Genomic DNA, 15,121 nt, shown 5'->3' with positions numbered 1-15,121 from the left:
GATTGAAAATTCTATCAACGCGATACCTTTCTTTAATTACAATACAAGTATCAATACAATACCGATACTGAGAATTATTAATAGTTTTTTTCTTTGACATCACTGTGAAGGTCTGTTCGTAATATTATTTTTTGGCCGCCTGATTTTTGTCGGCTAGCAATTCAAATCAATAAAATTATTCTTTTCAGCCAATAAAAAATATTTCATTATGAAAAATTTGAAAGACTTTTAGAGACGTCGATTTCATATTTTCATACAATATAATATACTTATTTTCTCAAATAATATGTAATAAAAAGCTTTATTTTATCAAGTCGAGACTCAAGAGCGTGGGACAGTGGGGTAGCATAATATTTTTCCAATTGCCGGCCGATGCAGCTTGTTGTCTGTGGTTGATCGCTAAGCACATCAATATGGTGTGTTTCGGTTTGACACCTGAATTCTGGTTTTGAAGTTTGGAGTGGCTTTATTAGGGTTATATTATAAAAATGGGTAGATCTAGATCTCGTAGTAAATCACCTAGAAGACACCACAAAAGTAGTAAACACTCGAGAAAGAGAAGTAAATCAAAAGAACGTTCCGAACGAAGTTCTACTTCAAGAAGCAAAAGTTCGAAACATGCAGAAAAGCTACGAGAGCGGAGTTCAAGGTACCTATACAATTTTTAGATTGATTCACATTTAATCGAAATGCTAATGTTTATTTCCGCCGATAATTATTTTTCACACCTGATTTGCCTAGGAAACGATCTCATTCCGCATCATCGACGAGCAGCAGTAATGCTTCGGTGGACGGTTCAAGGTCCCATAGGAAAAAATCGGTTCGAGGCCGTAATAAAATAGACGAAGTCGACAGACTTGCTGAAATGGAAAGACAGAGACGCATCAGAGAAGCCGAACAAAAGGTATGCCTTGAGGAGTCAACGATTAGCAACTTTAATAGACAATTTATAAAAATGCATCCTTATTAATTGGCAACTAGTTTATATAAATCATAACATTACAATTAGCCATCAAAAGTAAACATAATTATTATGTAAATAGCACATCGAATATCTAATCAATTTTATTGTTCACTCATTACCTACTCAGCTGCGTACGAAAAATGCATCCAAACAAATTTATAGGTAGCTCATCATCAAGCATCTCCAACTGTTGCCGACAAAAATCTGCCCGATAGGGTAAGAAAATTAATCTATTTAGCATGACAATAATATGGGTGTTTTGTGTGACCAATTCTTTCATGGTGCCCTGAAAATATGTACATCCTAAGCTGTCAATTTAAAAATTACCATTCAGAATCAATTTTCATTATAAGTTCGGTACAAGTCGGTTATGGGGAAGCCAGCGGCAAACACATTTTGAAAATAGCCGATATACTGGATTATTTGTTAGGTTGGGTTAGTTTAGGTTAGGTTTTAATTCCTGAATTTCGTGAATTTTGCCAAAATCGGCTATGACAATTAGCGCGGTTCCCGCCTGGCTTCCCCATAACCGACTTGTACCATGAGTTCTTTAGTTTATTCATAAAGATATCCAATATCCAGTGATTATATGAAAAAAACCTTACAACTTGTCGCAATATGGATAAAATATAAAATTTAATGTCACATGTGAGATGCAATAGATTACTAGTAAATGCTCTGGCAATATAAATGCTAATTTGATTACGCTGCCAGCCATAGATATGGTTGTAATGTTGCGTAAATTGCTGCTGTCAGTATTTGCAGGGTCGTATTGAGTGCTTCAGGGCCTAAAATAGTCTTAACCTGCTGAGGCCATCATCATATTTATATATTATTATCTTCTTGTTGCGAAATGATTGTTTGAGAACATAGCATATAAATCACCTGTTTCAATAGAGCTTGTAGAACTTTCTAAAATATTTTCAATTTGATTAAACAATACAAGCTTCTAACAATGGGTTATCATTCCCCAATGTTCAAATAAAACTATGAATTTAGGTGTCTTTAATGATAACTAATGCGAATGGAGAGGAATTTTATCCAAGATGAAACATTTAATAAATATACCCAGATCGACAATGGCACAAGAACTAAATATATATTATGCTCTGAAAATAATGTTCTCAAAACATACAATTTGGAGAATTTGTTTCCAATAATTTATACAAATGTTTTAATTATAATTTTGGTTGACCTGTCCTGGGGCCCATAAAGTCTCGATCTGCCCCTGATTATTCGCAATACTATAGTTAGTTAAATATTTCTCACATTTGACTTGTTTTCTATTTCCAATGTTGATTTCTTAAGGCTATACTTCAGCTGAGGCATGGTATAAAAAGATCGTGACTATGCGTCGCGCAGATTGTGCAAACGACGCGTGACAAACAAAACATAATTTGTCATAAAAATTCAACATGCGTCCATTTAATGTTATGTTTATTGTTATTTAGGTAATAATAATGATATATTCATTGACATGTTTTGTTTTTCGAGTAAATATGTAACGTTTTTTAGTCATCTTTACACGATTTAAGAATTAATTCCTCTGACGCCATCACAAAACAAATTGATGTGCTCACAGGTCGACTATCGCTCTCCGATTGGCAACGCGTGCAAAATTACATCCCACCTATTGTTGAAAATTATTTGCCGTTTCACTGAAGTATGCTCTTAAAGAAAATTCTTCCTGAAATTTGTAATTGAAAATTTTCAATAACATAACTAAATCCTTATAATTAAACTATTTGTATTAGATGATTGGAGAATATAGCATTTGTTCTTGAACATATAATTTGGAACACCTCCAAAACATACATAACTATTAGAAGAAAAAGAATATCTAATAGGTATATTTTTGATGTGTTCCAAATTATGTAACTATGGTGGAACCCCAATTTTACATCCCCAGAATTCACATATTCTTTGTTTTTTATGTGTAGTTTCTGTAATCTCATTTCATTTTTGTACATTTAATACCTGGCTTTATGTTTTTATATCTTGCAATTTACGTATGAAAAACATTAAAAATTCAATTGAAAATACAAATTTAATTTATTTTAACACATTCACTTACATAAATGCATGGCAATCATTGCAGATGCATATACATAACGTACGTAATAAATGTATGGAAATTTTAACTGGCAAAACAAATAATGAAAATAAAATATATATATAAAGGCAATAGTGGGCTAATGAAATATCAATACCCCAAAATAAAAGACTGTCATTGGTTCGTGGTAATGGTAATGGAGGTGTTTTCTTTTATGTAGGTGGTAGAAGAAGAAGCAGCAAAGAGAATTGAGCTGCTAGTGAAAAAGCGTGTGGATGAAGAATTAGAAAAGCGCAAAGACGAAATAGAACAAGAGGTTTCTAAAAGGGTGGAAGAGGCCAAAAGACAAATAGAAAAGGAAATGATGGCAGAAATGGAGCGGCAGCGAGAGAGGCAACGCCTCGAGGAAAAATGCCGAGAGGTAAATCAGTTTTCATCCTATTCCACGAGAGATTCGATGCACAATGATATTCCAGCGGAATGTGATTGTGCATTGAAAGATCATTATAGACCGATGGCGGTCTATAATGTATCTGATTTTGTCTTCCTTTTGGATTCCTGATATTGAAAATGTCAGCTTTCTTCCTTACAGTTTTCATGAAGTTTTGTAAAAGCAGTTTTGATAAACTGATTGGTGATGCGATTGTGCCATCCAATCGGTTCGTTGTTTTTCTATGCATAACTACTCATCTACAACCCAGAGCGAATCATTTCAAACATTTTAACAAATAGCTAATAATAATTGTTCAAAATATACCAATTTGTTAAAGGTCCAGTCGGCATGTTTTGTGAGAGTGATTTGATAACTAAAACGAACATTAGCTTCCCAATTACTTTGAACTGCAATTATCAGTATCTTACGAGACTGTTTGTGTAATTGACCCTTACACCCTTGTAAAAATTGTCATTCATCAGTGGACCACTATCTAAAATTGAACTGAAAGACGACAGCCCCGTTTCATTAGATTTCTACCGAGCGAAACTCAAATACTACATAAATAGTAAGATATCGGGACTTTCGGTTTAACGTTGAACAAGTGTCGTATCCGGCTGAGGTAGTTGTTACCGTCAGCCGCTAAGTCAGGGTTCAAGACAGAAATGTACGCGGTACAGACCGGCGTGCCGCCTCAATTTGGCTGGCCATCTCTATGAGGAAGGCGCAGATTTTCATAAGGTATTATTCACTTATTATTATTCTTTTTTTTCATCATCGATGTCTGCTGTCGATACGTCGACACTATTTTCAGCGCCACCCTTAACCCTGCCCTCCAACGCCATGCCACACCACGTGGTGAGTCACCGGCTTCTATCTATATACGCGTGCGTATGTTTTGGGCAGGTTGTGTGTGTTTTGCACAGATTTGCGTGCCAGGGATGCTTGCCGGTGACGTCTGATTTTGTTGAAGTCGAGTAGATATTTTTGTATTCTAGTATGTCTGTATGACTGTTGTTAACCTGCTGTTGTACATCTATCCGTGATCGGATATTAAATATTTCTTTAATTTCAATGCAACCAAATTTTTAACATTGCATTTTGAAAATTTTATTTTTCCTAACAATTAGAATCGTGTATACGATAATTTTTGATATTTTTTTATATCATTTATTTTCCTTCAGTCGAATGAATGTATGGTAATTAGCTTTCATCAATCGAGTTGATAATGTGTCACATATTAAAATGAAAAAATTATCAAACAGGAAGAAGAATCACGCAAAAGGGAAGCTCTGGAAGCGATCATGGCTGAAAATAACCGTAAAATTGAAGAAGCCCAGAAAAAACTGGTGAGTTAAAGTGACAATTATTATTAATAGATGGTACCGATTCTTTCACATTCACTTATTTAAATTTGACCTGAGGCAAAATGGGAGAAATTATTAGTCATAATTATAAAGTAAGTTAACTTTTAGATTCCAGAGATTTTCCATGTAAGATTTCACTTGTTTAATTAGGTATAATCATGAGTATTCGGAGTACAACTAAGTTTGCAATCTGTTGGAAATGAAAACCAATGGTTTAATTTATTAAGCCATCAATATTACAACATTAAATCTAGAACATTACGGATAAAAATCTTATTCTCGCACTTCAAACAATTTCACTGACATAGTACCTCATGCATAATGAATTTTAACAATGGAATATTATTTTAAAGGCGGAAGAGCGGCTAGCCATGATAGAAGAGCAACGCCAGATGGACGAAGAGAGACAAAAACTCAAGAAAGAACAAGACAAACGAGTCAAAGAGGAACAGAAGAAAATCCTTGGTAAAAATAATTCCAGACCTAAGTTGTCATTTTCTTTAAAACCCGTTTCTTGAGTTGGAGATTTTTGTATACGTAATTATTATATAGGATTATACACTTAAAAAAACATTGATTTGTGGAGATTAATATGTTCGGCTATTAATTGCCACTTTAGTAAATTTAAGCTTAATTTAAATACTATTTTTGGTGTCGGTCGGTGTCATAATGTGTTGACTCACCCGCACTAAAATGAAAAGTGGATAATTTTTATTACGTGAATGTGTTGCATTTTTGTTTATTAGTGCTATTTTCAGTAACTTTTTAATTTAACATTAATCGAGATTAATAGTTGGGCATGTTTTTAAGTCTCTTAAAATCAAGAGTATTTTAATATTCGAATAGATCTCCATAGTTTGATCAGCCTGTAAAAATAAGTCAATTTGAAAATATAACCCCTGAGTAATTTAAATGTGTTTATTTTATTGTCTTGAGTTTTAATTTTATACTAATCAAATTATTTTACGATTCAGTCAAATACAGTCATATGACATTAAATGCGGAGTAATTATTTTCACACTATCAAATTGTAGACAATCTTTTCAGACACATGTCACTGTGGACTCAGGTTTTCCGAATCAGGAACGTCAATTGAGATTTTGCTTATTGCAGATTCATTTAAAACTGTGAACGATTTTTCTACATCGTGTGTTACATTTTCTAAATGACTTTCATTACAAGTTATAGTGCCAGTATTTTCTGACGCATTTTCAACATTTAAGCGTAAGCTATTAACATCTGTATTATTTGAATCACAATTATTTGTGATTTCACTCTTATTGTTGACACCTTGAGAGTCCACACTGTTTTGTATTGTTTCAACATTGACAATCTGCGGTTCTTTATTGTCTTCAATCAAACAGAGAGACTCATTCTTTCTGTACTGGAACACCATAGTGTCTTCGACAGAAGGGGCCCCTTTGAGCATCATGCTGTCACTCTGCAAGATTCCCGTGTCGTGCTTCAGCGGTATATGTATGATAGTGTCTTGTGTTACACCGGCCATTTCATATTGAGGTTCGTGCACATTCTCCAGTTTGCAAAAGTACTTCTTGCTGAGCTGCACTCCGCACGCCACCATGGATGATACGTCCGGACCTGTTCTTCCATTTGTCATCTTTTGTTTGTATATGCATTCAAACTTTCCCGTGGACGATGTATGATTATTTTCATAATCCAAAACAACTGAAACAAATTTCAAATGTATTTGATTATTACAACATACTTTTTACATAAAAGATGTAAAAACACTTGATATAATTGACATTGAGAATAATAGAAATTTTACTATTAGTACAAAACAACTAGGTATATATTTTTACCGTTGACATTATTAGGAAATAAAATATTTAACTTAAGAGGGGGCTGAAGAGCTGATGTTCAATTATAATTCAGTATAAATAGGACCTCGGTGTCGTTAGCACGTTAATTTAAATCGATCTTTTCGCAAAAATCACTAATCATCGGAGATTTTATTTCAAGAAACATTATTATTATTATTGATATTGTCGGCCGCCGAACATTATTATTTTGATAAACATCCGCCGATCAGAAAACAGGGCTGTCAAAATAATACAAGTATTAATTTTAAAATGTTAATTTCATCATAGTTATTAATCAAACCTGTGCAAGTACATGCTGATAACTTGGGCGGACTTCGTAGCAAACATACTATTGATATATCTACGGGTATATTATTATTATAACCAAATTCAAATTGAACATAGGTTGATACTCAAATACTATTATAGTATGTTTATGATTTCGAAAAATAATACGAAGGCATATAATCCATATCAATTATTTGAAAACATTACATTCGCATGTACATATTATTATAGTATAAAGAACAGATTGTTTACTTTGCAAGATAACATCAAAATGTGTATATATTTATCTAAATGACATTCATGAGTGAATACGGCTGAAAGCTTGGAAATGTGTTTTTTCTATTTCAAAATCTTTTATTTGTGAACTTATTATTTTATTAAAGATTCAAGGTCAACTTCATATAACTAATAGAAAATACTGTTTGTTTCTACGAATAAAATAAGACAGGAAGGAAGATGTGTACAAATCACGGCAATCAGAAAGGCCGGCAAATATGGCCGACAATGCGTGATACACAAACATAAAATACACAAAAATACAAACACGTTCGAAGTTTGCCGCACATGTTCAGACAGCGTAATATTTGTTTACGCAAAATCGTCGCTTTTCAAAATGGCGAATTTGATTGCCAGATTTTACTGCGATGAATCAGTATGTTCCTTCTTGTCTTTTTTTATTTGTAGGTTTGTTTACTATGTACACCGAGAAATTTCCATTTATAAAATCGGGAACGATTTTTACAGAAGAGTTTTGGAATATAATGCAACCAAAACTGGAAAAAAATTCTATCATGGGTGTTGACTTCTTGAATTAGTTAACCCCAGGTCCATGCCACTACGTAAACCACAGTGGATATTATGCCATTTCCACACTGGCAACAAGTTCACACTGCCAACATCCCACGCTGGCAACAAACCTCGTTAAATTTTACGATACTTGCCATCATTGCTTAAAATTTTTTACGATAATTATCATAATTATTGTAAAATCTAACGAGGTTGCCAGTGTGGACCCTGCATTAGATGCACAAAACTTAAATAATATATATTATAAATAAAAATTTAAAAGTATACATATTAATGATTTATGTCTTCGACAGCCCTGACGAAGTAAATGTGAAATATGAGTCGATCGAGTCGTGGGCTAGTTTATTGACACAAACAACTTTGACGCGACCTTTTTATATTAACTAGTAGACCAGATATTATGGACCACATGTAAAAAAATAATATTTTCAATTCTCAAGGCCAATTCTGTAGAACGTCCCCTTAATGCAGAGCTACTGCAATATTTAATATAACATAATAATTGAAATAGGTCTTCCAATATTCAATTGTCTTTTAAATGTCAAAATAATGCCATTTATAGTCAGGTTGTGGTACAATGTTGCGAGTTTTAATAGTATATGTTTTATAACTGCACCTTTTACTACACTGATATACCTCTTTGCCTGATAACCTCGCATAAAATTAGATCAAATGATATTCACTTGTATTAATATAATATGTAGCAATAAATAGATAATAATATAATACATATATATTTTTTAAATATTAAGTAATTGAATTTTTCGAATAAGAAAACATGTCAAAAAATATTTTTAGAATAAATATTAGATCATTTCATCATTGAGCCGGAGTGCAAAGTTATGAAGCGTATATTCTACTAGTTATTGCTTATATGTACCTATTTCTAATTCTGATAGAACACGATAACTGGTTAGAAGTAATTGTAAATTTCAGATAGAATTTTTGTTTGTACTAATCATGAAAATGAAAAAATGAAAAAATTATTTCCTACAAACAGTTTATCATATTGCATTCAAACTATAAGGCATATCAGTAACTAGCGTTATTATAGAAATTATCAATTCTGTGCCTCGATCTGACTATATAATATAATATATGGCCTTGAGTCAATGTAAATAACAACGGTAGATGGAGCCTAAATGTATCAAAGTAAAGCTGAAGAAAGGCATTTAAACAAGGCATGTATGACAAACTGAAACTCACTGGCAGAAGAAGAGTTTCTTCAATAGCTTTGCTTCACACTGTCAAAAACCGCAAAATTCAATGCAATCTGATATTTAGTCAAATTCAGAATACTGTTAAAATGGTGATTTTATTTATGCGATGATTGCAGTAGCGTTTTTCTTCTTAAATATGGTAATTTCCATTTTCATAAAATTTTGGCAAGTCAACGGAAATGTATAATTTCTCTCTTATAGATGTGTCTTCTAAACAAAGTATGTATTCTGAAATGTTTTATGTGTACTAATAAAAAATAACATTTTAGAATAAGTACTTAATTCCTTCAGAAGTTATAAAAATCATTATTATTGACTTGCGTGATTTTACGAGAATGGAAACTGCCATTTTCATTTTCAATGCTTTATTTGTTTGATGCGACTGATGAATTAAAATTCTTCTGACCATGTCCGATCATATGGGCCTCCACAGAGTAGAGGTGTTGGGTCACTAGTGTGGTGTCGATGTGTAGGTAGAGGATGATGATAATGAAGTCTTCGATGTAGCAGGGTGAGATTTATTAGCAGCGTATCGGTACAATAGTATATTATACATGATAGTTACGAGCTAGGTACTTGGATTCGAGTGACATCTAGATAAATTATTCTTCGTTATTTATACAATGAAAAGTAACACATACATAGTACATAATCATATTAGACTAATTATAGAATCAGCGTTTTAAATTGAGTAGCGAAATGAAATATTATTTGTTATTACAGTTGTACGAAAATATGATACTATGAAAAATGATTATTCGGCTAATACACCGTAATGGTATAATGTGCTGTGATATGATGTAATAATACACCATCTCTAATTTCGCCAATCGACTTGCTGGTCTGGCTAAGTTGTTTACTGGAAATGGATTCGCTGGGAATATATTACTGCAGAGTAATTTGATATCTTAAACAATAGATATTTGATCACTTATTATTCTGCAGCTACAAAGGTTTGTATTAACAGAATTTTGTTTATACGAGAAATGGATGTTAGCCATTTGCTCAACCTATTAGGTCCATACTCTGACTCATACACAAATTGAAAAACAATATGTGTACTTGTCAGACCCAGGATTCAAACCTGGGACCCACGATATAATAGAAAAATAGTTATTCCAAATTAAAAACGATTCGATGAGCAGTTCATTATCACTGCCGTTTGAATGTACATATTCATATTCAGATGCAATGATTGCATAAGTAAAATCACATCTTAAGATAAACTGTGAAATGAATAAATATATGAATGGATGTTGTTTTACTAATTACTACATAAATGACCGTTTCAGTCATGATTTTTTGACTTGTACCAGAACCAAAACATTAATATTATAATGTAAATGTAGCCTGTAACTTTTGGCAGCAACCCATGATATTCTTTTTTTAACTCTAAAACAAACCATGAGGCTCAATGATAGACGTGCAGTAGAAAAGCAATCACAGAAACACCCGGGCTTTGAGAAAATTACACACCGACACCGGCGTAAATTGCAATCCTCATACTTGATAAAGCTCGTGAAACACATGTCGTAAAGCAATCTTTATATGTGATGAATAATAAGTGATAAATTTATTCTGTTAAAAGTAGATATTATAATACCTTACCTTTGATGACGTCCTCCAATACCTCCGGACATATTTTTGCCGTAACGTCAGTTGACGGGCTCATATCCGGACCAGAATTAATTTCTAACAACCACGGTTTGTAATCATTATCAAGCACAAAATCGCAACCGTACAATTCAAAGCGATTTTTACATTGATTCATACTTTCTTGGCAACTGAGCATGGCACCCACAATATTTTTTTTCATATCGGGATATATGATATCGTCCCAAGCTAGGGGGTTTCCCACTGATTCGAGATGGCGTTTGAATACTGCCAGTGGCCACATGTTGCATGGGGGCAATTTTGGGTGACGTCTGACATGGTTTTTGTATTTGTGCTGTATTGCATTATTGGTCAGGTGAATGGATTCGTGAAAATTATCAAGGCGATAATTTTGAGAGCAAAATCTCAAGTAGCAGTTTTTGTACATCCAAATTGTCAGAGGATATGTATTTGTAACGATGAAATATTGTCTTATGTCGAATTTTGTCTCATGTATCAGTAAAGGCATCTCTGAAATAAGGTTATTTTGTATCAGTTTAGTGTAATGAAAGTGTTTTTGATAGATAATATTTAAATAAATAGCACATTAAGAAAGGTTACTTGACTGGCTTACATATGATGCGGTGCCATGTCACAGGAACCATTTTTTTTGGCAAGATCATAGACACCGCAATAGTTATATAATTGAAACAAAGATGACATGTTTGATTAATTCAGATACTTCTATTCCCTATGAATTAAAATAGAAACCCACATTTTTATTTGTCATCCTTTTATCATTTATAAATTTAAAAGTATTTACATACTACTGTCCAACAAGAAGATTTAGGCAATAGCTTGAAGTCGCTGTTTTCGACTAAATAGGAGGAGCATGTTAGTTCACAGTTTTAACACATGGACAACTCGTCGCTAACCGGACGTCGCTATAATCGAAGTGCGGTTAAAAATGGGAGGAGCTTGTTAGTTCACAGTTTTAACACGGTAGCCAAGAAGATCTTGTCGTACCAGTACCCTGAGATAATAAAGTATTCAAAATCATCATAAAATATGTTGTATATTGCAAACATTTGTCCACGTGGTAGAGTATAGGTTTTATAACTTGGCACTTTTTTTTCACTTTTTACTACACTGATACGCCTCTTTCCCTGATTACCTTGCATAAATTAGATCAATGATATTCACTTGTATTGATATATTATGTAGTAATAAGATAATAAATATATACACCCACGGTGGCCGCGCGGATTAAGTGTTGGACTATCATGCCGTGGGTCTCAGGTTCGAATCCTGGGTCTGGCAAACTACACATATTGTTTTTCAATTTGTGTGTGAGTCAGGGTATGGACCTAATAGGTTGAGCAAGTGGCTGACATGCATTTCTCGTAAAAAACAAAATCTGTTAATACAAACCTCTACTCTGTGGAGGCCCATATGATCTTATTAGGATCGGACATGGTCGAAAAAAATATATAATATATGAAAAAAAAATATTTTTAAAATATATGACATCATTTTTATCGTGCAAAGTTATGAAGCATAATATACTCTAACTGGTTGATTACGGACATGACTTACCAATATAATACCAACCGAAAGGCGAAACCCGGGTCGCGGAAAACGACTTAAATGGAATAGTACAGAGCTTGAATCCATTAGAATTCAAATTCAAATTCCATCAAGTACCTTCGGTCGAAAGTATTAATATTAATACTTACCAATATATTTTTGTACGACATATCTATGCACACCACCCTTCGTAGTCGTGTTGATGATGTCTTGAATTTGATTGTCCAACAAGATTCCGTTTCCCCGAGAACGTTGTGCCGGTTTTATAATCCATATATTGAATGTGCCCTCACAATCCAGTTGGGGCCTGTACCTCTGCAATTCATGCAGGATTGTGTACGACAGTTCCGTGTAATAGTTAAACATCGGCTTATCGTCACTCATAAAGTGTTCAAGGCCGTTTATTAATTTGTTGGCGTTGGCAATGAACTCCTCCCACTCTGTATTTTTAGGATTCTTTACCAATTTGTCAATATATTTATGTTGTTTATAATATATGTGTGTTTGACACCTTTTCAGCGCAAACAATATTGTCGACAAAGATATTTGACCGTCCTCTGAGATCAGCTCGATAGATTGATTTTTTTGGCTCGTCACAAACCATTTGAGTAAACTAGTGCATGCCGTTATTCTATAATCCATTATAAATGTGTTCAATTCATCTTTTTCAAAAACATTGTAAGAACGTGGAGCATTCACTTCTGAATCGGCTTCACTATAATACCAATATTTATTTTGAAGTGACAAACACAGTCCAACCTTATTAGTAAAACGTTTGTCATCCATTTTTAGTCTATTAATCAGAGGATAGTTTGAATATTCCGATAGACTTTCTCTAGTCCTAATGAACCATATGAAATTTGGTTGGATTTTTTTCAACAAGTGTGAAACTATTACAGTTTGAAGATTTGACTTGACATTTTTTGAATTCTTCGATGTCAGAACACTTTTCATAAAGGCGTCCTGTGTTTCTGTCAATTTCTGAATCCATCCTCTTTTTTCCAATGCAATCCTTATGGCCTTGGAATTCCCGACTATAGTAAAAATTTCATTTCTATGTACCGCCTCATTAGCTAAGTATTTGAACTTGGCTTGATTGCACATGTATTCATTTGTAAGTAATTGTAATTTTTCACGGATAATGGATTTATCTAGAGGAGTTTGAGTTTTATAATTCATATTATCAATATTCGTATTGTCAGTTTTTAAATTTATTTCCTTCAGATTTTTATTTTTTGATTCTCCACTGTGAATCGGTGCAGGTGTATTTTTCTATGAAAATGTAAATCAAGCTAAATATCCACAACAAAAAATATATACTAGGGATTACTATAAGTTTAATCATTTTTTATAAGTAACTTAGCTTTATAGCGTCTGTACACTTGCATGGATTTACTGGCACCAATAGTGAGTTAATTCAATTATCGCGATAATAACTTTACTGTTTACACGTAAAAGTGCTGACTGTCTCGCAAATCTCATTCTTGAAGCATAAGCAAGACATGTTCTTATTATGTATTTTGGTCGGTACTGACTTAAGACAAATTGCAACGAACGCTGCACGCGCAAATTTGCTCATGTCAGTAAAATGTCGAATTTGTGTGCGCGTACGGCGTACGCTTTTGCGCGCACGAACACAATCCGTGGCTCGTCAGTTTTTTCAATTTCATTAAAGAACTTGTGTGCACAGTCTGGGCAGTGAACGTGTTCACTCCTGCATACGACTCAGCTATGCACATACAATAATATTAATTAACAATGGAATGGAACAATGAGTTGGCACTGCAAGTAATTGATGAATATGAAAATCATCCCATATGGGATTTGAAACATGAGCAACATTTTTTGAGAAACAAAAAGGTGGATGCTTGGGATATGATAGCCTTTAATTTAAAAGTTGTGGAAACAGCTGAGCGAGATTTTACGCGCACGAACAACAAAGTTGTGTGTACAAATTTTTTTATCCGCACGAACATTAGTATGCGTAAACCATTTGTGCGCGAAAATCACTATTGATCTTTTGACTGGTTGTGAAAAATTGTAAATGTCAAAATACTTCGCTTGTAGTTCGTGTTTTTTTCCGGGAGGTTCGCCACTATCGTTCTACTGCACAGGCGCAGATATCGCACAAATTCCAATATACCAACTGTCGCGTGAAAATTCAGAAGCTTCTGAACTTGATCCATGTATGCAATCTTGATACTTGCACTATAATACGTGTTTATATATGGATTTTCTTGTTATGGTTGCGATACTGTCAGCAGTAAATCCATGCACGTGTAAACAGGGTATTGGTTTAAATTAAATCTAACAATTGCGAATAGTGTTTTGCTGTCACTTATTGTTAACCAGATTGTGGAAGTTATGTTTTGAACAAACAAAAAGTTTCTATATCTCAAAACTAAATTGTAGAGTAACATCCGACTTTTCGTCATTGCATGTTGTTTTATTTTCAATCGGGAATTAATTCAACAATCGTAACAAAAAAATATATCTACCGGGAATATCTTGAAAGTCAATAATTATTGTTACACTGATTGGGAAAATTTCCCAGTGAGCATCCTGCTGAATTCAATAATGATTCAAAATCACTAGTTTAGTTGTATCCAACAAATGTCTTGACACTCTCGGGTCTACTTGGTCGACAGTGCAGACACCTTCATGAAATCAGAAAGGTGTCAGCAGGAAACGCATCATATTATACATGTATGGTGATGTAAATTTAGCAGCTTGACTGGGAAGTGTTCCGCATCCACTATATTCACCCGATATTGTGTCATAAGACTATTATATTATTAGATCTATGGAGCAATCATTCAAATATATAATGTTTTGGAGGGTCAGTGATGTTCAAATCATATTTTTCATCCCATTTTTATATGAAAGAAATTGATAATTTATAGGAGATATGGTAAATATATATGTAATTGATTCGAAACGAATAAAAAAAAATTGGACTCATGGTTACTTATAAATAGATTATTAT

The 15,121-nt window shown here is 33.5% G+C and overlaps 2 protein-coding genes across 3 annotated transcripts; one reads left to right on the top strand and one right to left on the bottom strand.

The window, feature by feature from the left end:
• Nucleotides 1-405: 405 nt before the first annotated feature.
• On the top strand, nucleotides 406-5,730 carry Arglu1 (Arginine and glutamate rich 1). Of its 2 annotated transcripts, none has more exons than XR_015071630.1 (5): nucleotides 406-649; nucleotides 742-904; nucleotides 3,238-4,191; nucleotides 4,716-4,799; nucleotides 5,171-5,730. XR_015071630.1 is itself a non-coding variant. In XM_085955733.1 (5 exons), exons 1-5 carry the CDS (start codon nucleotides 489-491, stop codon nucleotides 5,333-5,335), a joined length of 774 nt encoding a protein of 257 aa, XP_085811859.1. In that variant the 5' UTR covers nucleotides 406-488; the 3' UTR covers nucleotides 5,336-5,730. The 2 variants fall into 2 exon arrangements, 1 of the variants encoding a protein (XP_085811859.1); XM_085955733.1 differs by having other exon boundaries at nucleotides 3,238-3,438.
• A 141-nt stretch (nucleotides 5,731-5,871) lies between these two features.
• On the bottom strand, nucleotides 5,872-12,979 carry LOC147066441 (tubulin glycylase 3A-like). Its single transcript, XM_085956203.1, has 3 exons — nucleotides 12,285-12,979; nucleotides 10,564-11,079; nucleotides 5,872-6,503 (listed from the first exon to the last, which is right to left on the bottom strand). Exons 1-3 carry the CDS (start codon nucleotides 12,919-12,921, stop codon nucleotides 5,872-5,874), a joined length of 1,785 nt encoding a protein of 594 aa, XP_085812329.1. The 5' UTR covers nucleotides 12,922-12,979.
• Between the last annotated feature and the right edge of the window lie 2,142 nt (nucleotides 12,980-15,121).

The sequence above is a fragment of the Rhyacophila brunnea genome, unplaced genomic scaffold (genome assembly GCF_057557595.1).
Source record: "Rhyacophila brunnea isolate RB1 unplaced genomic scaffold, BYU_Rbru_1.0 scaffold_5, whole genome shotgun sequence".
NCBI classification, from domain to species: domain Eukaryota; kingdom Metazoa; phylum Arthropoda; class Insecta; order Trichoptera; family Rhyacophilidae; genus Rhyacophila; species Rhyacophila brunnea.
This window is presented reverse-complemented; position numbering and strand designations above follow the sequence as displayed.